This window comes from Conger conger, chromosome 17 (genome assembly GCF_963514075.1).
Source record: "Conger conger chromosome 17, fConCon1.1, whole genome shotgun sequence".
Taxonomy (NCBI): domain Eukaryota; kingdom Metazoa; phylum Chordata; class Actinopteri; order Anguilliformes; family Congridae; genus Conger; species Conger conger.
In genome coordinates, this window is record NC_083776.1 from 11,434,204 (window position 1) to 11,456,894 (window position 22,691).

The 22,691-nt window shown below is 42.7% G+C and overlaps 2 protein-coding genes across 4 annotated transcripts in view; one reads left to right on the forward strand and one right to left on the reverse strand.

Annotated features, from left to right (window-relative positions):
• Positions 1 to 290: 290 nt before the first annotated feature.
• On the reverse strand, positions 291 to 11,338 carry LOC133116678 (cyclin-T2-like). 3 transcript variants are annotated; one of them, XM_061226524.1, is made up of 10 exons: positions 11,166 to 11,338; positions 9,789 to 9,870; positions 9,225 to 9,353; positions 8,647 to 8,707; positions 7,900 to 7,962; positions 7,242 to 7,287; positions 3,828 to 3,991; positions 3,028 to 3,098; positions 1,847 to 2,846; positions 291 to 1,748 (listed from the first exon to the last, which is right to left on the reverse strand). In XM_061226524.1, exons 1-10 carry the CDS (start codon positions 11,321 to 11,323, stop codon positions 1,684 to 1,686), a joined length of 1,839 nt encoding a protein of 612 aa, XP_061082508.1. In that variant the 5' UTR covers positions 11,324 to 11,338; the 3' UTR covers positions 291 to 1,683. The 3 variants fall into 3 exon arrangements, 2 of the variants coding, with proteins under 2 accessions (XP_061082508.1, XP_061082507.1); XM_061226523.1 differs by having other exon boundaries at positions 291 to 2,846; XR_009705893.1 differs by lacking the exons at positions 291 to 1,748; positions 1,847 to 2,846; positions 3,028 to 3,098 and having other exon boundaries at positions 3,853 to 3,991; positions 6,921 to 7,287.
• Positions 11,339 to 15,696: 4,358 nt separating this feature from the next.
• The window catches only part of LOC133117084 (transmembrane protein 163a), a 53,417-nt gene continuing 46,422 nt past the window's right edge, over positions 15,697 to 22,691 (forward strand). The window contains exons 1-2 of the mRNA XM_061227203.1: positions 15,697 to 15,880; positions 18,983 to 19,102. Coding sequence (XP_061083187.1) covers positions 15,697 to 15,880; positions 18,983 to 19,102 — 304 coding nt within the window. The remainder of the gene's footprint in view (positions 15,881 to 18,982; positions 19,103 to 22,691) is intronic.

Sequence of the window (22,691 nt, forward strand, 5' to 3'; positions counted from 1 at the left end):
ACCGTTCACTATGGTTTGATTATTGGTCTCTTTATAACACGTGTAACATGCATGTGCTATAGACCAAATAAAGGTGGTCCATGGCATCCTTCAGGTTTCTCCAGCTTTCTGAATTTTATTCACATCCGAGTGTGCACATTGAACCAAACCCCAGAGTAAAGTACTCTGTGTATGAGTCCTTTTGTGTACACGTGGGTTATCTGTGCATGGGTCTGGACTTGTGCAGCCATGTAGAACCATGCAGACTTCCCATCTGGGTGTCCGCGTAATGCATTAAAGACAAGACACAATTTTAAGGTAAATTAAAACCTTAATATTTATTCATAGATTTGAAACGTGTGGATGTCAAGATTTGCATTATGCATAAACTTGCATTGAGGAGTACAATTACTACCATTATTAGGAACGTACGTTCTTGGCTTTATTTCAAACTGCACACACCAACTGAGGACTAAATCGGTCTATAACGATAATCTGCATTAGGAATGAAAACATCGCATTATGTAGGAAACTGACCTACAAAGTATGGCGCAAAATGGCTCTTACCCCATTTTCTCAAAAAGACAATGCTATGTTATCATCATCGATTTACAGCTCTTGAATCTAGGCTACTGCATCAAGCCAAGAAAGATTTTTTTTAAATGCACTTCACAGCAAAGATTATGTAAACTTTATAGTCCTATAACTGTCCAAATTTCAAACTGAGGCACAGCCTTTGGCATTCAGCTCAAGGTCTCGGGAGGTCACTGATATTGTAGAAATGGCGTGACCTCAAGCCAAGCCAAGTGATCGTTTGGTAGAGACTGGAATCGTTTGGTAGAGTCTGGATTGCCCAAAACAAAATGGGCCCTACAAGCCGCCTGGGCAGGCTAGTCACCCTGCTGGAATGCTGCAAACCAATCACCAACAGACTCTCACACCATGTGACAATAGTCTTTTCTATATATAGATATATATATATATAATTCTGTTATACGTACAAGCAGCTCCAAACCTGAGTATTTATAGTATAGTTCACATACAAAAATGTATGTACATTTTGCTCCACTTTCTGTAAACAGTTGTCAGTCTCCTGTTTTTTCCCTTTGTGATTGAAACATGCAAATAATACAGACAGTATAAAGTTATATATACTTAAACAAAACAAAAAAAAAAGACAAACTACGCAACTGAAAATCCATTTTCATGGCTGCAGTGTTTGACCCGTGCGTTCGGCAGTGCAAGGCACCGTGAATGATTGGAAGCGGCCACTCTTGTGGGAAGTTTCCAGACGCTGAAATACTGTTTAAATAATATATATTCTTAAATTTGAAAAGAAAAAAAAAAAAAGAAAAAAAAAAAGAAATTGCACCTTTCATGCCTTTACAGTATTTATAATACTACTTTTTTGTGTGGAGATTAATGTACCCCCACCCCACCCCAGAGAACGAAGGACGAAGCAGCAATCATGGATAGAGGGGCGATAACCAGCGGTACGGCAGTTATGTTTTTTGTCCGTTCTGTGTTTTTTCCTTTCTTATTTAACTTGACCTACGGTTAACCCCGCCCCCCTCTCCCCCGCCTGATTTTGCGTCGCTATCCGCGCATGGGTCCTGGACCTACGAGTGCATTCCGTGGACACTGAACAGCGAACCGCGCGTGTGAAACGTGTCTCTGTAGTCCGAGTGCTGGCCGCCCGCGCCCTCAGGGCCGCGGCTCTCCGCTGGCCTCCTGTCCAGTTTCACTAGGCGGCTGAGAGGTCCGTAGCCCTGGTGTGTGACAGGGGGAGGAGGGGGGAAGGGTAGGTTAAGATCACACCTGCCAGAGGACACACACTGCTTTACAGAGGAACAATGAGAGGCACTACCTGCGCTTTTGGAACTTTTGCTTGATTTGGAGTGGTGGTTGTGACTGGCGTCGGGGTGCCCCCTCTTCCGGGAGGAGGAAGAAGAGCCTCCGCCCGGGCCCCCGGCCTCGCTGCTACAACCTACCGGGCTCCTGAGGGCCGCTCCCGCCGAGGGCCCGTCGGGGGCCCCTCTCCCGTTCCCGCTGTGCTGGTGCGGGTGCCCGTGTCCGTGTTTTTGGTGCCGGTGCGAGGAGTGCTCCCTGTGCTTCTCCTTGCTGGCCACCAGGGGGCTGGAATGTTTGCTCCTGGCCCCGCCCTCGTCTGAGGAGCTGTGTCGCTCCGAGGAAGACAGCTTCACCTTCATCTTCAGCTCGTCCCGGTCGGCCGCTGGGACCGGGATGCGCAGCTTCAGGGCGTTGGCTTTGTCCCGCCTCTCCCCGCCCTGCAGGGCAGCCTTAGTCTTGTGGGGGGAGGCGGTGGGGGTGGAGCTGCAGCCGGGGGCCTGCTGAGGGTGGGCATGGGGCTTCCTGCGGTGAGGGGCAGGGTCCGTCAGGGTGGAGGGCGGGTACGCGTCCCTGGGGTCCGCCTCCGGGCCCTGGTCCTGCCTGCGTTTCTGCGCGGCCAGTTCAGTCGCCTGCTTCTCCCTGTACTTGTCCAGAGACAGTTTCTGGGAGGGGGCCACGGGAGGGGGGAAGAAGACGGGGGCCTGGTGCTTGGCCCCAGGGGCCCCCGCCTTGTGGTCCTGCTTGGCCTGGGGGAAGTCGGCGCTGTGGGCGGCAGGGGCCTCCTGGGGCCAGTCGCTGGGGGCCGTGAAGGTGTAGGGGATGCCCTGCGCGCTGCCCAGGCTGTCCAGCGACAGGCCCACGGGGAAGGCGGAGGAGGCCGCCTTTGGGAACGCCGCGCTGGCCGAAACCCCGGGAATGCTGTCCGACGTGGAATAGTCATGCAACAACGAGGGCCCGGGATACATGCTGTCCGTCGACTGCCCGTCGCCTTTGGGCTTCTTGGCCGCTTGTGTGGCCTGGAACAGAGAGGAACAGAGTTACAATGACGTCAAACTCTATGATTTCAGATAGAAACCAACAAACTCTTCCCTCCCCCCCCCAAAACAAAAACATAAGCATATTTTATGTCAACTAAAAGGTGGTTGAAAAACTTGCCCTCCCCCTTGAACGGACAGATGGCTCTGAAACAGTCCTTACCCTCCAGTTCCGTATTCTTTTCAATCTGCTCGGCGTCTTCTCCAGAATCTGCAGGAACTCGTGCGTCAGTTCTGAACACAAGAGGAGGAGAGCGGAGGCCATTCAGACCAATGATGCGTGATTCCAAACGCATGCACCCACCGGGCAAGAACACAGCAGGGGAATCGAATGTATGGCTATAGGGGCTCCTTCCAATCGCTTATTTGATCTATACTTATTCTCTTCAGGTCCTCAACTGATCTGGATATCTGCATGGACATACCAACCCATTAAAAGCTCCTCAGAGGCGCTACAAGCGACAGGCTAGGAGACTCCTGAAAGAATCTTTGGCAAGGCATCTTTTTTTTGATGTTTTTAGAACGTATAAACGTATGTGACGTATAAATTATCAACTTGTGGATCTACCTCTCCCCTTCTTCCACATGCAACTTACATGACGTCAAGCTGAAGCCATTTTCCTCATACACCCTTCCTTGCCTCCTCCAAAGGGTGGAGCTAGGAGCGAGGAATGGACACGAGGAAAGGAAGCGACTACAAGCGATTGGAGAGAGCCCTGGGTTTGTGGAGTCCCTTCTAGAGGAAGAAGGGGCAACAAAACAACAGCCAAAGGGCATGACCACTAACCCGTACAACCCTGCTAAAGTAGAAAAAATACTGAAGTAGAAAAATACTGGTCTGGGCTTGCTGTTTGCCAGGTCTGGCACCAAGGCTCAAAACTGGGTGAATTCATTTATGTTCCCCTTACACTCTAAGCTGGTCTGGTAATGTAACGGAGGAGAGTACAGGGACAGGGAACACACCGTCGAGCAGCTCCAGCGTGACGGAGGGGTCCACGTACTCCCACCAGTGCTTTCCGTCCGTGGAGACGGGGATCTCCCAGTTGGACCACTTGCACGCCAGGTGAATGCACACGCAGGCTATGACCGTGGGCTTGTGCTGCAGGCAGAACGTGGTGAGGTGCAGGCTGTGTGGTTCACACGAGAGAGAGAGGGAGGAGAGAGGAGGGGGGGCATCGTTAACCCGAGGCCAGGGGAGGACACTTCCAACATTACAAGTGCCTCACATCACCTGTTCCATCACACACAAATGCTATGCAACTACTTATTTCAGGTGGCAATGCTGGAAGAAAAATTATGATTAGCTTGCACAGACACATTTCATACACATTCCAATAATAGCAGGGACTGTTTGGTTACCATCCAGGTACTTCACCACAAAAGGTGGAGGATTTTCTATTGTATTCTAAAATGTATAAGTATACCATCATAAGAGATTGACTTTACAGGTCAGACTCCTTTTGGAAAATGGTGTACAAATGGTCGTAATGAGGCAAAGCGATTTTCAAGTTTTATTCTCTCCAGTGAGGAACCGTAGTAGGGCTTCCCAAAACTGAGGTCCTCACCATTTGTATAAGCGTTTCGTATAAATGTTAAATGTACAAAAGTATAATTTGGAATACAAATTTCATCCTTACAGACACAATTAAAACAATGATACAATATAATTTAGCAGCTATATTAGGATATTTGGGGGATTGGGTCATTGTAATGGACAGGCTAAACAGATGGTACTACTTACTCGGGTGCATATGCAGGATGGTCATGCATCATGCACCAGAGCTCAATTCACCACCTCGACTCAACTCCAGAAAGACCAAGAGGGGTTCACTGCAGCCACAGCTGGATGGTAACCTTGAGCCACACAGTGAAGCACAATGTCTGGACACTGGACCAGAGTGTCATTGGTATCACCAATCCTCCATCCTTGTACTTGCAGTAATGGGAGGACGCCTTGCACACAGGCGATTAGCAGCAGGTGCTCAAACTCTAGCCAGAACTGCTTGACCATGTCGATTCCCATAAACCTGCATCCTGAGTCACCCCCCGCCCCGCCCCACCCCTTGTGGGGGTTTATAGGCCAGGGTCTGTGCCACGAGGCACTCGGTGAAAAATGTTAGGTGAAAAGCGGCATGAAAATAAACGTGATCTGATCCTACCTGACCGCATTACACAGAAACCCAGACCACCGCACCTTGGAGGTTGGTATGATTCTATCATGGGCCCCCATTCCACTACAGTGCTCATGGGCCATTGAAATTCCACATGCAAGCGGAGTTCTTGGGTTTAACCGAGATCGCTCCTTTTTTTTTCTGAAGCAAGAGACTTCACACTTTGCCTTATGTGAATCCACTAAGATATGACATTAAATATTTTCTTGGCAAGATAGAAAACAATTTTAGGTAGACATTATTTTTAAGTGGCTTTCTTGCCTTTTAATGAATGCGCTTACAATTTGCACTTCTCTGTGGCGTCTTTATAAGATTTTAGGAAAAACAGCATTTTCCTAATTAGCACCATGGATTTGGGATAACAGTTTCAGATTTAGACAATGCTTATTCCATTTCATTCCATGCCTTAGTTTTATACATAAACCTTTGTTAAAATGAGTCCAGAGTCCCTAAAGTTAGTTTTCAGTTTCTCTGAATATTAAGATCTAGATTGTACCATACCATTTTGCTATGGTTCATGGAAATAGCTTTTAAAGTAGGTCGACACGGTCACGCTCATGCGCGAGACAAACATAACATTTCTACCTCGGATGACTGACACGTGACCTGTGTCCAACACAACTTGAACATGATCATATACATCAAAAGTCACCATGCCAATTTAGTCTCAAACCAATAAATTAGATGAACAGATATGCATTAGGCTGTAGACTTGTGAATGGTATTTACTCATGTACAGCAATATTAGAATTTTAGATCCAATTAGTTATGGTGCATTTTTATGTTCCTGTATATTACTCCAGACATCTCAAACAGCCTTCTAAGGTTGATTCTGTCCGGTTTTGTTGATATACAAGTTATACACTTCTAACTGTGTAATGTTAAAAATGTTTAGATAAAAAATAATTCGACATTGGTGGAAAAATTTTATCGATGTACATCAGTTTTTGGCTAAGAGAAAACAAGGGGAAATTGCTACAGCAGCTGCTAAGAGATCGAGCAGTAAAGACCTTTAGCCAGTTAAGAAATGAAGAAATGGTAACGGTACTACTCGATAGTTATAGCGATTGACTGATTGTCAGTTTAGCGATATTTACCGGCCCATATCCACCATTTGACATATCTGGAACTGCCCGCTTAATAATGGTGCCAAAAATATCCCGTATAAAAGTAAACAATAAAAATAAAAAAGTGCCTGTGGACGTCACAAATAATGTCCGATTTTGAGTTGGGACCAAGACCAGTGTTTTTTGCACACGTGCATTAAGTGATAATGAAAATGATTTTCAGCACCATGTCCAGACATTGTACTTTGCTGTTGAGATCTGCCCTGACATCTACACGATTCTTCAGAAAATAATCACAAATGCAAACAAAAAACAATGAACAAACCCTTTAAGGATCAGACATGTACTTTTATTAGAGTGCCAAACATGTAGTCTTGAAGGTTACTGAAAAATTTACCAAAAAAGAGATTGGAGCCAAATGTTTTTCAAAGAACTGATTCAACCCTCACAACAATGCGTGCTGTAAGCACGAGCATTTGAATTAAATTCAACATGAAGACTAAAACTTGATTCAGTTAACAAACGGACTCCTCCAAAAATTGTGGTTTGAAGAATACGAGCATTTAAAATCAAATCTATTTGAATAAAAATAGAGGTAGCAGGTCCTTAATGGGTTTTAATATCAATTCTGAAAAAATGCATGGATATCACATTCCTCTATATCTAAAATATATTCAAACTACAGAAAACACGAATTACACAAAAACAACAGAATTAAAAAATATCATTTTATCATGGCAAAAAATGTAAAGCAGTTTTTAAAAAGCTACATTTCAAGTAATTAAAAAAAAACAACAAAAAAATATCTTTGTACTTACCAAGAGGACTTCTAAGTTTACATCCCTGCAATCTTTAGACGCTATTCAGGCTACCGTTTGCGTCTTTAGACATATGCACTCTTTACAGAGCGAACGTGAGCTTAAGAGCACCACTACACTTCACAATGTGCATTCAACCCCTCAGTGCCAACACAGACCCTCGTACAATACACCGCACTGCAGCCGGGCCCGGGAGCGCCCACTAGGGGGCGTCGCAGGGACACCGGCGCAAGGAGGGCGTTGGGCACGGGAAGGGGACCCAGCAGTAAAGGAAGCTATAGTGTGCTATCACAGTGCAACAAAGAGGGTCAGGATAACAACCTGTTGGTAGCCATGAAATAGGAAGTCTGTGCCAAATCCTTGCTTGCTGCAAGAGAGTAGAGAAGGGGAAGTGTTACTTTACTATGGAGCAGAGTGATCGTTTTTAATTTTTAATATACTAACACCCTTATCCATTCTAATTGTATACATTACAAGGCAAACATCTTTGCATACCATCCACTTCTAAAGCTTAACGGGCATATGTACATGGACGTAAAACACTTAAAGGAAGCGTCCAAGAGTATCTCATGCCAATGCACAATGATGCAATTGACATTATCATCTAAATTTGGCAAGAAACATTAAAATAGATTAGAATCTTTGTTGTTGTTTTTTTATGGAATATTCAAATTTCAGTTTTTGGTCAAACCGAGAGCCCTAACATATACCGAGGCACTTTCTGATAATGAACTCAAGTACTTAAGGGGACAAAGGCAGTGGCCCACCTGGGATATGAACCTGAAATACATGCCTTGCAAGTCTAACCATTATACCGAACCGCTGAAATGTGCGGTTGACATTTCTACAGCTAATCACAGCAACCAGTTCTCACTGCACACTTGGAGGCCTGACATCCACAGTAAAAGCACTTTCATCCTTTCATCCCAGCACAAAGGGGGAAACGGACAGCACAACAGTGAAGCGGGAAAGGCTGTACCTCGCACTAGCTGGGAACATTTCACAACATCAGTATGCGGATGCTCAATTGTTATTTCAAACCCTGAAATAAAATACACATCGCACTGTTAGGCTGCCATTATTTCATGACAATTATGAACACATTTGAGAAGAGCATTTTCTCATTTTATCAAGACGGTACAACATACACATTTAGGAATACTTGATCCGTATTTAACTGGAATTTCTGGCCATTCAATACTGTGTGTAGACTAACCAACATTTTCCACACAGGAATTCAAACACTTGTCATATTGTTATGGTTCACTGCTTTGCAAATACAGGAATTTGTAGGAGGGGTAACTTATGAGCAATTGATTTGAGGCCACATAAAGACCACCATCATTACAACAAAACAAAATGCCAATTGTGAGAATGTGCACTCTGAATTTATCCTCTCTAAAACTGCAATTCATCCAGACAGATCTAACCAACCGTTAAACAACATCCACAGATGAAACCATTTAGAGGTGACCTGCTGTGTTGGAAGATTTAAAGCCATACGACATTTACAATGTTTTTTTTGAGGCAGACAAAACGCACCTCTCAATAAGCTCAGAGACATGAAAAGTGTAGCTCTGAGAAATGAAAAGGGTGTTGGGGCGCACTGACATGGCGGATTGACTGGAAGCCCCATATATAGCGCAGCTGCAATCCCCCGATACATTATTGATGCGCAGTGTGCTGTTGCTGGAGCAGCTTGGTCTCGACATTGGCCTTTACTCACCTAATGTCTGCAGCACTATGGTTTCAAGTATCACCAGCTCTTGAGCTTGCTGGAGGTATGCCTGAGGTTCAACAGACAATCAATACATTACGTTTGTATTGTACCTCCACACCTTCAAACCTAGTCCATAAAGCATCCCGTTTCTGCTGCTTCCACGCGCCTGTGCCGAGTGGCTCTCAACATTTCATTCAGAGCAATAACGGCACAGTAAACAAAAGGTAATGAAAGGGAAAAGAAAATGGTATTGTACCCCCCCAGAAAGTCTGAAACATTGCAGTAATATTTAAGTCTTACCACCCTTATAATTTTATGGTAAAGCCACTGAAAAACCTTTGTTTTAAACAAGGACACACCGAAATCTAAGAAAGACCTGATAACAGAACTTCAACACATCCCCTTTCCTCAGTCACGGTACGGTCTGAGAGCAAGCGGGATGGAATTAAGGCGAGCTGGGTTTGAGTCGAATGATGAAAAACCTCCATCTCAAGACATGCAGAGAACACCACTGGCCTCATTACAAGTAAAGCGCAAGGATTTATGAGGGGGAAGAATACAATAATACCAGTACCCAGACTTACATTACTCTTTGTATCTAGCGGGGCTTCTTGAGGGTTTAGGCAGGCATGTGCCACTTTAATTACATGTTCAAGTTTCCGAGGTTGCTCCTCAACCTTTGCAGCCAAGAATAAGGTGGTTGGAGAAATTGTCTGTGAAACAAAGAAAATCTATTAAACAATTTGATATCTCAAAAGCAAATTTGAGAAGAAAAAAAAATGCTAATGTGACCCAAACAAATGTGTCACTAGGTGGGGTATATAGCTACAATATAACATGCTACCATGTGGCAGAAAACCTTTGAAAATCAATGCAGGTCTCTAATATAAAATTCAGCACACAACTGTCTGGTGCTCCACTAAGCTTATCTGGGCAATTGACAACATGCTATACTGGCTTCATGCTTGCAACATTGAATTAATCTTAATGTCCTACTCTAAATCTAAACCAACCAATGACTAAATTAACCAAATGACACAAATTAAATCATTTTCCTTGGAGTACTTATTTTAAGAATGTCTCCTGTTGGAAAAAATACACTTTTGATTGGAAAATACAACAGCTTGAAAACATTTTGTAGTACTTACATTTCTGTGGAACTTTGTGAAAGAATGGTACATATAAAATCTATGCATGTAAACAATTGCAGTGTTAATTGTAAGTTGGGAGCTGAAGACAAAGATTAAGGAAAATTGTCAGGCTTTGTTTGATTGTCCATTGTGTATATCATGGCAGTACGAGTAAATTGAATGAAAACAATGAATCAGGCAATATACACAGGAACCTCTTGAGGCATAGTCACTTTACAAACTGCTTTTGAGTCACTTTTATAAATTTTTTGTGCTAGACTTCAGATTAATAGTCCCTGACAAACACCCACTGGTCCTGTTCTTGAGCTTATAAAATTGCAGTGAGCAAATTGTCACATCACAACCCAAGTATGGACTCCAAGACATAGGTTACGTATCTAGCTGGGAAAAAACACTTTCATGGTTCATTGTGTTGACAAATGATTCCAAAGATATTTCACACAGATTAATATAATTAGCTTTGAGGCAGGAAGCCAAATTAATTACACATTTGAAGCCGAGTAGCCTGCCAGGTGCAAGAGCATTAAGCCTTTTGTTCTCACACAAGGCTTGTGTTTGGCTGTGGGAGAGATGCATCATCTGAATTTGATGATACAAACTGAGCTCAATATGCAGATATTGTTAGTATCAAATAATTTCCGACATGGTTCCCTTACCCAATCCTGCCATTTCAGTGATTTTAAGAAAATTAATTTCAGGATTTTCTGTATGCATCTTGGCATCGAAACTAACTTCACTATATTCATCTGATACTCATCTGATACCAATTATCGGCTGATGATGGAGCAAATGCCGAATAATGTTTCAAAGCGCGATAATATCAACATCAACAACATCATATGTCTAGACAGGACAGCAGTTTGCAAGTTAATGGTATTTCCCTTAGCCAGCATAACAACCAATAGGGTTTGAGGCTGGAAAGATTGTTAGCTAGCATGTTAGATAGTTAGCCAGCGTATTCAACACATTGGCACATAACTGATGAATTCATCCCCACTGGCTTAAAAAAACCCCACAACAATAACACACTACTATTGTAGTAGCACTCACCAGCATCATAACTAAGCTTGTCACACAGTCGGACTTTGTGGCATCCTTTGTAATGTTATTATGCAACACCAGGTTTGTAGCTAGCTAGCAAGCTACCAGATGCACACTGTTATATAACCAACATTAGTGAAGTTTGCATTTACGAAATTAACTATTTGTTGAAATAACAGGTATACAAATATCATATGCGTAAAGATAATTTGTTCCGCATTAAACGATCGTTAGCAAGTAACTTAAAGCGAGAGGCCTACCAAAGCGCCACGGCATAGCTCACTATCAATAGCAATGTTACCACAAGCGCTTGGTCGTTTCGAGAAAGGATACACGTTCAGTCTCTGGCCCATATCTTGAATGAGGTTAGCCGCCTGCTGTCTATACGACAGCTCCCTGTCCGGTTCCACTCCACTGCGGCGGGACGGCGTGGTTTCAAGCTGATCCCGGGTGAAGCACCATCTTGAAGCGGATCCCCGGCACACCGCCATTGCGCTCCAGCACTAGCACAGGGTACTGAGAACGGACACACGCAAGCATGCCAAAGACAGCGCCGGAAACTCCTACGTCATAAACACAGAACACCGAATAAACAAAAGGTTCATGGGAAATGCAGTGTATGCACAGCCTAATTAAAGGGACATATTACCTATTTTCTTCATTGAAACACACTGCCTTATGATTATTTTTGTGGGATACCTAAACAATTGGCAGGTGCATACTGGGTGAAAGACATATAATAACCTTTAAAAAAAATTTTTTTACATTTTGGCAGGGTTAGAAAAAGGGACAGGTGGGTGATTACCTTTGCACATCAGTTAGTGGGTATAAAAAGTACATAAATATTTGAATATACTGCAAAATTGCAATTCTCAGGAAGATCATAATTGAAGAACTGTAGAGTTTACCTCTTGAGTTGACCAAGTCTTAAAATCAACCATGTTCCACTACCATATCAAAAGGATCTTTGCAGACACTGCACAAAGGAAGGCCTTCATGAGAACCGGTTACTATGGTCAGATGAGATCAAAAACTGGCATTTTTCTGCCAGTTGTCCAGGTACTCTTGTAAAGATCAATCGCATAATTCCAACAATTACCAGGACATTTTATCCTAAAACCTGGTTGCCTCAACCAGGAGGCTTGCAACTTGGCCATAGGTGGACATTCCAACTAGACAATGACCCCAAATGTACTGCTAAGTCAACACAAAAATGGTTCTGTGAAAATACAGTCGATGTTTTACAATGCCCACTAGTCTGAATTTAAACCCAAGTAAAAACCTGTGGTCTGAATTGAAGAGCGAAATCCATAAGTGCAAATATAATAGAATGTGAAAGAATTTGAAAGGTTCTCCGTGGAGGTATGGCTAAAGATTCCAGGAAATTTGTTCTACAGCCAAACATTGCAGGAAAAGCCTTAGTGTTGCTATGCTTGCCAGGGTAAGCTGCACCAAGTACTAATCACATGGCCAGGAATGGTGAAATCTAAATTTGAGGACTGTTTTTGGGAAAGTATATATATATATATATAATATAAATAGTTTTTCTTCATCTTAATCATGTGCATTCATACATATGCATTACTATGAAACGCAGGGTTTGGCATGTATGGAACAGTTAGTATATACATATATACATAGTATATACATGTAGTATAACAGCATTTCTGCATGCAGAAATATTTTTCATAGTGCAGCATTTTCAGATGTCCACCTGGTAGCAGCAGAGAGCTACAGTTTTGTTGAGTTCAACATAACTTTGTACATTGTGTTTCTGACACAAGAGCTCCATATTTTCAGAATTGCAACAGGCACAGTGTGTAACCAACTGGGGAAAACCAAAATCAATAATAAATCTGAAATCTTGCTGATACCCTGATTGTGTGTGGGCCTGCATATTGGAAACGTGTGTGTACTTGTGTGTGTGTGAAGGGTATGTGGAGAAGGCTGTGCATGTTGGTAATAGGTACATTTGTGTGTGTTTGCTCCTGTTGCACACCCAGGTCTGTTTGGTTGTGGCAGACACATAGTAATCAGCAGGTCATTTTCTCTCCCTTCTCGTAGACCCTACCAGGGTGCCTGTGAGGATATTATGTTAATTAGCTCAATAAGCTAAAAAACAGTGGTCCTGTCATGAAACAGACATAAAAAGCTTTCAGACATGTTTCCTTGAATATCCCCTTCACTGCCCATTCACTCACTACAGGGGGCACTGTGCTGGTGGGATTGGCCAGATTGGCAGTTTTCTCTAATTGTTAAGTAACTTATGATGTGGTCCACATAACACACAATATGCCCTTTAAAACTAATTTTTCATTGCTTTCACTGCTGCCGGTAGGCAGCCCGCCTAAATTCCAGTGGGGTTTGATGAGCTTTGAATACTGTCTTTAACTGTCGTTCTCTTTAATTGTCTTAAACTGACATTGGTCTCAAAATACTCAATGCCATCAGATATAGTCAGATCCCCTGAATTATTTCATATAGCGAGTAATACACTTTTTTTTTTTGGGGGGGGGGGGGGGGGGGATTTAATGAAAACAGGTTGAAGCCAATGATCAGTTCCAAGGAGTTTTCAAGGAGAAGTTTTCTGAATTTAGCAGCTCATCAACCACCGCTGCTAAATTCACACATGCCATACCACTTTGGAACACCCTTCAGTGGCTTCTGATGGCCGCCTGAATTCAGTTCAGATGCTATCAGACAAAGAACCATTTGCCTGACAAGGAACCCTTGAACTAGATATGGCTCTTCTATGGACTCACATAGTTCCTTCTGGTAGCATTTTTTTCAAACGGGGCATGACAGTGGAGCCTTGACTGTAACTTTGTCGCTCTCCAGCTCTAGTGGTGCTTACTTACTGTGCTTAATGCATATTTCACATGGGAAGCACATTAAAAGCTGCATTAAAAAGCATCTGCCAAGGGGCCAAATTATAAATTGCAATTGTAAATCGCTGGAAGAACCTTCCCCTCATTTGCTGACCCAGTTAAAATGTTTTGTATCACATGGCTCGTCTCTGTGGAATTTATGAATCACTTAAGGCATTTAATGTGATATTTATTCAAAATTATCAACAGGGTAATATTATAGGTGACATACTTTTTAATGCCTTTGTAACCAAATCTCTGTTAATTCATTCGGAACCATATTTGCTTTCATTTTCATTACATCGTTGCGTATAAAACTATAGGAAATAAGCAGTACTGAGTTCTGCTTGAAAAACTAAACAAAAACCTATTGCCTGAACATCTTTATTGTTCTCATTTGCCGCCCTCCTGTGTCATCGTGTGGTAATTGAACTTAATGTGTCAGAAAAGTAGGCTTGTACTGTTAGGACTGTAAGTGCCAGGGTTCAAACGTTTCATTTTAAGATATGAATCTTGTTGGCTTTCACATGAAACCGAATGAGTGAAAAAGCAGCAACGCCACAAGTAGCAACAGCAATAAAAACCTAAAAAAATAAAAATAAAAGAACGCTTGGAAACATACGTAAGTGTATCAACAAAATAACCACAAAACATGCTGAGTATAAGCCTTATTAACCCTACTCAGTAAACGATGCTTGTTTGACGTTAACACACTCATCGCGTCATTATAATATTATGCATGGTCGAACGGAATGCACGTGATTAATAGAAAGTCATTTGTCGCCAAATTGTAATCTAATTCAGTCCACGAACATCACATTTGGAAGAGTAGCCTAACTTCTGGATTAACCACAATAGTTCCTTTTAAAATGTAATTTATTGCTTTAAAGGTGAAACTACAGTTTACGCAACAACAACACAATGCATAATTTATGAAGCTACACTTTAGGATTGAACATCAGTTAACATAACTATGCCGTTGTAGACTATGCTCTACAATGCGTGTTGTATAGGCCACTATACGTCCTATTTCTCCAAATTAGTGGTCAGTATGGTAGCATTGTTCCGTCACTATTCCGCCTTTTTCCTCATTTTTTGATTCATAACATATATTCTTCCATTCTTTAAAATATATTCACACACCTGGACGGTTTCTATTGTTGGCTATACGATATGCTGCTTTCATGCAGACGGAAGGTGAGTGACGTAAAATGAGTGTTGGAAGTTGCATCTGTCAAATGTTCTTTTTTTAAACTTGTTAAACATCCACCGAAAGATCATACCTCAAAGAGAGCTCGTGACGCACATCGATATGCTACTACTATAGTCTAACTTTGCACGTGCCTTTGGTTTGAGAGACTATTAATCATCATTGACTATTTTAAATAGCCTAGACTATAGCCTATATGGAAATATATAGAGCCCGATGCAATAAGAATATTTAATCTAACGAAACAACGGTGCAGGGTTTAACTCACATTGAACATGAAGAACCAAAACTTTTAGATTAATCACACAGCAATATATCAGTATTCATGACGGGCAGAGCTGGGTTGCCACAGGATCACTCGGGAGGTACCAAAAGATGAGTCGGAGATAGCTTTTTCACCTGCGAGAGATGCACAGCGCATCCTACCGAAACAATCGCTTTGGGAGAACTGCCGCCCGCAAGAAGTCTCGCCAGTGATTTTCTGCTATAGGCGCCCGACAGTAGTATGTGCACGGATTCTGGACAACATCAGAGCAAGTGTCCAGTTAAAGAACGTGATTTTTTAATTAGAGACTGTCTGCTGTAGTCTCCGCTCTAGTTAGCGAGTCCGTGTCGGAGAGAGGGGGGCTCTTGTTGATGCAGAGGGGGAATCTCGATAGCCTATCTTATCTGTTTGCCCACTTTGCATTGTGCAACTCAACGCCGGTGGCATCAGCGCGCTGGAGGATTGCACTTCTCACTCCGGTGTGACATAATTCGAGTGCTTTATTTTAACTGAAACAAAGCGATGACCGACTCCTCGACACCAGACCCCTGCCCAGTGCCTGACCCCACTATTGTGGAGCCCTCTACTCGGAACGGACAGTGTGCCCCGCCGGAACAGCACCCACCCAAACGGGCGAATCTGGAAGACCCCTTCAACATGGACCGGGACCAAGAGATGAAAATAAGCGACAGCGTAGAGGGTCAAGGTAAATTTATTTTGTTCCCTTTAGAAATGATATAATTTATGTTAGATGGTCTTAAATTGATAATGGACACGCTGCGGGACTTGTGAATGTATTTATGGCGTCTGCAGAGTGCGTTTAATTATTCAGGTGTGTATGAAATACATAACGCATGCACAGAAAGTAGAACAGCTTATTAACACAATTCCTCAACTACTTGGACATAAAGTAACCTGCAGTTATTTTAACGAACAAGTAAATATCAATAGTTTTTTATAGTGCCCAATTATGATAGTATATTATGTGATAATATATTCAGTTGTATTAATGTATCTTGATAATTTGACATTGATGTATCAGATAGCAGTAGCCTTGTCACGACCATAAGAAAAAGAGACTAATCATAAGTCCAATTAAATTATGTGTGGTATGTAATGCAGGATATGGAAGACAAAACTCAAAATCTGTGACTTGTTAGGTTTATTGCTGCAGAGCGTGGAATATGCGGGCCTTGCAGTGCACTGTACACTGTATTGAATGACATTGGCAGATACTATTGAGCCTACTTGTGTGTGTGTGTGTGTGTGTGGGGGGGGGGGGTATCTTTGGGAGATACTTGTGACAGGTAGTAAAGATCAAATCATAAGGCTTCATTCTGTCTAATAATCATGTTTTAAGTCTCTTGAATTGTTCCTGATTGTGGGTCATTTTGGATTGGTAGGAGACTCTGGTATTGGGGAGATGGGAGGTCATCAGCCATTGTTGGGACTTTATGCGAAAGACAGGATCATGAACAGACAAATGCAGTTTAATTGAGTGAGGTGCTAAAAAGGCACACTGGTTGGATCTATGAGAGAAGTGTAGAGAGCCTTTTAACAACTAATTATTCATTATTAGAAAAAAATAAAAATCTAGAATTCATTTTCAAGGTCCATATGTTCCTTATATGAACTGCATGAGTCATATCTTCTCAAACGTTCCTGTCATATTCAGACATTTTTTCTTGTGAAACTCAAAACTTCATGTGTTTATTAGTGTAAACTTTACATTCCATCATGGGTTTGACCATAAAGACTTCTTAGAAAGTGTAATCTCTGCCTTCCTGCACTTACGTCAGCAGTAAACATATAGTAGCCTACTCAACTGTTTACATTTCCCTCCGCACAATTATCTTCCCTCAAATCTATTTGCATTTTCATTTAGCATATTTATATTCCACATATGACTGATAGGCATTCTGTAAACTCCCTGGACAGATACAGGAAAGGTGCTGCTCGGGGAGCAACTATTAATGTCCACAACCTTCATGCAAGAAGCACTCTTAAAGCCAGGAGATGAGAAAGGATAATATCAAGGCTTGGCTATTTGATTGGAGCCTGCCAGATACTCTTCTTCCCCTCGCTCCCCTTTCTCCTTAAAAAGCTCCTACTCAGTTTTTGCAGAGTCATTTGAATATTGTGGGGGATATCTGCACATTGGCAGTGGGGAGAGCAGAGACATTGGGCACAGTCTACTGCAGGTCTATAATGCAGCGCCTATTTATCACACTAATTTAGGTAAAGAATATCTAAAACCAGATGTCATAAACATGTATATTGGATCTACACGTCATTTTTCTTTTAGCAAGATATCAATATGAAGTAAGTTAGAGTGATCAAATTACCAGGAATATACAGTATGGTCCAAAAATGCAGGTTAGGTTGATTGGAGTCTAAATTGCACCTAGGTATGAGTGTGTGAAGTGTGTGAGTGAATGGTGAGTGTGCCCTGTGATGGATTGGCGACCTGACCTCATGTGTAAACACAAGTACTCCTTTGGACTCTTGCGGACCCCAGTGGAAATTCTTGTTCTTTGACAGAGCTGTCATTGTACTTGCAGGTTTACAAAGATGAATTTGTGCTCTTATCTCTCGCAAATCAGTGGGTAGGGAATTGAATGGATAGCTTGGGATACTTATCCTTGGGTTACATTTTCATAAAAAAAAAAAAGCTTTGCTCTTCTCCCAGTAATTTTATTTTGTGTCACCTGAAATGACCTGCAGGTATATACAGTGAAAAGGCCCTAAATGATGAATGTTGCCCCACAGGGTGCCTGCACGTGGGCCACATATAAGAGCTTTAAGGTCAAAGAAACACAGACTTCTGTTGGAAATTGTCGGTTCAGCCTGTGGAATTGTTGTATGTCCATTCAACATTCTTCGTGGGAGGGAGATATCGGCAGAAGTTAATGAGCATGTGTTTTCTCTGTATTAGACAGTCGACAAATTACACAATCACCTGTGAAATGTGGCCACTCTGATTGATTATGACCAAATTAGCACCTGCCCTCTAGATTTAAACCGTTTTATTTCACACCAGGGATACTGGATGTTAGCTCCAGCTAAAATAAAATAAAATAAGTTCCATTCTCATAATTGTCAGAGAAAGAGAGATGGCGTCACATGGTAGGAACTAAGCATCTCACAGCTTTAAAGCCAGGCATCAGGTGCATTCCACCAACACATAACATGGAACATGTGACCCTCAGTGCTTAATCTCTGTTTCAGAGTTGCATTCCTTGTCAGTGTCCAGCACCTTATGGCACATAGCCAAAAGGACACGTGCATGCACACACACACACACACACACACACACACACACACACACACACACACATACATAAACATGCACACACACATGCACACACACACACACACACACAGAAACACACACACATACATAAACATGCACACACACACACATACACACACACATATGCACACACACACTGACTCACACACACACAGGCACACACACACACACACACACACATGCATACATAAACTTGCACACACACCCACACCCACACACACACACACACACACACACACACACAAATGCACACACAGACACACACACATGCGCACCATTCTTATTTCTACTAGCCTACATTGTTCCAGTAAAAACCCAGTTGCATATTCCAGAATTATAATGCAAATAAGCTCCCAGTATTCTAATACTGCATACATTGGATACATTCTGCACACACGACTGTGTATTCAAATAGTAAATATGGCTTTTTCGAATATGGCTTCCTGTGTTTCCTCTTCAGTGTTGTGTGACGGGCTGTGTTGTCATTCTCGGCAGGGTTGCTGGAGAGCAGCATGCGACTGAAGCCCCATGAAGCCCAGAGCTACCGCAAGAAGGCATTGTGGGTATCCTGGATCTCCATCGTGGTGACGCTCATCCTGGCCGTGGCTGCGTTCAGTGAGTGCCCACGGTTTCACACACTCTGGTCTGCTGACCGTTGTTCAGTAATGATGATGAAATGGGGCCAGGTACGACGCCTATTGAACGCACCTGCAAAACCTCTGGTGTTGCAAAAAGGACAATAATGAACAACCCGCTTTATTTATCCTACCGCAAAATCTAAAGCAGCTTTGATGTAGTTTCCTGGTTATCTGGTTGAAGGTCCTTCAAAGCACTTCTGGACAGATCTGAACGGGGTTTTATGTTATGTCGAGATGGCTGGCTTAAAATAATGTGAAGAGGTCGGAAGTATGACCTGGAAACCAAACCCTTGTTTCTAACTCTGCACCATAGTGGCAACTGCCTTAACTCAATCAACTTCCACCCTTCAAATCGACGCACAAGTAAATGCGGTAAAGTGTTTCTTTTTTTCTTTCATGGACACAGTTTGGCAAATTCAGTGATCACCAAAATGAGGGAAGTACTATCGTATTCATTTCCAAACAATTATTGATTGAGCCCAGTCCGTTGCCACTTTGCTGGTAGAGTAGAGTGGGAGAGCAGAGTTTAGTTACCAGGTCTGATGATAAGCTCTTGGCCTCTTGTGAAGCCTCCAGGCTCATCTGTCCCTATGGGAAGGGCAGTGTGTCGATTATGCCTGAAAGAGAGGGTGAGGTCACTAGAAAGGCTTGAGAGTGGTATATTAGATTCTTGCATTCTTGTATCTGATTCAGTGATGGGATAATGAGTATGGACAGAGAGAGAGACACAAGTGTTCAGTTCTCACGTCTGGAAAGCAGGCAGTCTGCTGCCTCATAGACTTCGATATTATGGATCAAGTAAAATGTCAAATACACAAGCATAAGTAGGCCACTTCTTAGTTGGTATTTGCAGGAATAGAGTAAGTGGGAGGTTAAGCACTAAAGTAAAGAGGGGCACTTAATAAGACAGGTGTTCTCAGCCCTGGTCTGCTGGTTTTACTCTTAATTTATTAATCTGAGTAGATTTATTACACATACCACACCTCACAATTTACCACACCTCACTTCTTCTGGTCAGCAGTTATCCATGGGTTTAAACTTATCAGAACTGGTAGGCTAGTCTCTGACATGCCTATGCAACAAAACAGCACAGGAGTAATTACCTTGTTGTTTCTTTGAGTTTGCTTGAAGTATGTTTGTAAAATAGAGGAATAATTTATATTTTAAGCTTCATAGCCAGCTAGTCAGCTAGCTTTAGTTTCATTTTCCCATCTGTTAAACTTTACATTAATAAGTTTATCACTCCTGAGCTGTCAAATACAGTATGGCTTTTAAATTTGATAGTAAGTTGAGCATAATGGTACATTACACAAACTGGAAGCGTTGCACCATTTTTGTCAAATGTTGATAACAGCTGGCAGAAGTGTTGCTACGCTACTATTTGTAAACGTCCGGGTCAGCAACGCTTATATGAGAGACCTACATATTGTCGGCATGTACCTGATCTGACCCTACAAGATGACCCTAAAAATATCCACGATACCCAACAAAACCACAGCATACCTTACGCCCCATCTGGCTAGGGTCAAATAAAAAATACACTCTGATTTAATTCAGTGCCTGAAAACTCATTTATTTAAAAACCATGTTTACACCAAGTGTTTGAACCAAGTTAAAGTGGATTTTTCCTCATTTGTGTGTGAAATTATTTATCCTGTTTCCTCTCCTGGGGGAAAAACAGGCAACTTAAGTCACTCTGGTGACTCACAAAAAGGATAGGATACCTGTGTCTGAATTTAATATCCCTCTAATGTATTATACACTCTCAGAATAAAGGGTTTCAAAAGGCTCCTCTGTGTCTCCATAGAGGAACCCTATCTAGTTCAAGGGTTCTTGTCAGCCAAAATAGTTCAATCGGAGCTTTCACACTTTTGACACCTACCGTTGAGGGTTCTATAAAGAACTAAAAAGGGTTCCCCTGTGAAGACAAGCCAAAGAACCTTTTTTTTTCTTGGGGTGTAATACAGTGCACACTGCTACAAAAGCACCTGCTGTTTATGCCGTGGCATAGCTTATATTTTCTTAATCCTGGTGATGCCTTGGAGTCTACTCTGAGATGTCTGGTATCAGGCACAATAGGTTCAAGTTGAGGTTCAGGCTTAACAGTGTTTATTTCTCCTATTTGATAAAGAGAGAGTGACTTCTGTTGTCCATATAATGGGGAGATTGGAGCCCCTGGATACCATAAGGAGAGCTTGTCTGGGGCAAGCAGGGGGCGATAAGGCTGAAGTCTTAACAGACAGGTTCAAAAAGTGCCGGAATATTCCAATTTCCCATCACTGTTCGGCACTCTGGTTCCCCCCTGTTACCCCCACCCCCTCCTGTGAATCCATGAGAGTGGGAGTGGAGTGGCCAGGATCCTGCAGCGCACTGCATTAAGCATGCAGGACTGAGCGTATCGACTCCCAGGACAGTAACTGTATCACGCCTTCAGGGGATATCTAATACTCGGATCCTGGCTCCCTACTCCACACTTCCCCTTTCTGCCTAGAGCAGACGTAATTATAAATGGTCAGTGTGCAGTGTAGTTCCCCCACATAAGCAAGAGACTGGGTAATATTGCATTATAACGATGTGGATCCTGTTCTTGGAAATTACGTTTATTTGTTTCTTGTTTTCTTTGGAATCATTAACTTGAAATGCAACCCTGATGGGTGTTCTGTGTCAGGAAAAAATATTGTCTAGTCAGTATACCTATGAGTAAAATGGTCAGAATGCTAATTATGAAGTCTGTGGAAAATCAAAAGTGGCCATTTGCTAGACTCTAGAGAGTCATGGTGTGGATACATTTCACGTGCAGGATGTCTGCAGTCTTTCGCAACAGCATTCCTTTCATGATTCATGGTATTCATTCCCTGAATTTATCTGTGGCCATTTTGATCGATCAATGCCAACAGAGCACTTTGATAGGTACCCAGGCAAAGTAAAGCTACCCACCATTCATGTATTGTTATTTTCAAACAATAACAGCAGTCTACCGGCCACCAAAACGCACAAAATGGCCGCAAATCTCTTCTGGAATTTGTTATCCTGTGCATCTAGAGCAGAGAGGGTGAATCTTTGTGGAATGGAAGAAAGTGTTGTGACCTTCTAAATTTTTAGATGATTTGGAAGCCACTATATCCCATTACATGTGATTTTTTAAAACACTCTACAAATTTTCCATTCCGTATCTGTTAGCATGTTCCTTATCCTGTGACCTTCAGCTTGTGTGTGCATGCACACAAAGTACAGCTTCCCCCTGCTGCTGTCTGTACACGATGTCAGACTTCTTTAACGTCCTCCTGCTGACTAATTGAAGTGGCGTCCACTCTGAAAGCCTCCCTGCACTCTGTCTGAACACTTGTGCTGTGCTGGGCTGAGCTCCATAGCGGGATGGCGGGGATGTAGCGGCCCTGTGGGTCTCCGGTGAGCGGCTGGGCTGAGCTCCATAGCGGGATGGCGGGGATGTAGCGGCCCTGTGGGTCTCCGGTGAGTGTCTGGTAGCGAGAGTCGGGTTGTCCGGGGTTCACCAAACTCATGTCCCAGGGGACGGTCAGCGCCGAGCCTCTAAGATGTCCGTGCTC

What these genes read in the sequence shown, in the direction of transcription:
- LOC133116678 (XM_061226523.1), bottom strand. Translation starts at nt 11,323, where the DNA reads ATGGCGGTGTGCCGGGGATCCGCTTCAAGATGGTGCTTCACCCGGGAT. An exon ending in CATAGTGCTGCAGACATTAG is followed by an intron (nt 7,963 to 8,646) that starts GTGAGTAAAGGC and finishes ATTTTATTTCAG; the next exon opens with GGTTTGAAATAACAATTGAG. An exon ending in TATTTCATGGCTACCAACAG is followed by an intron (nt 3,992 to 7,241) that starts GTTGTTATCCTG and finishes TGAACCACACAG; the next exon opens with CCTGCACCTCACCACGTTCT.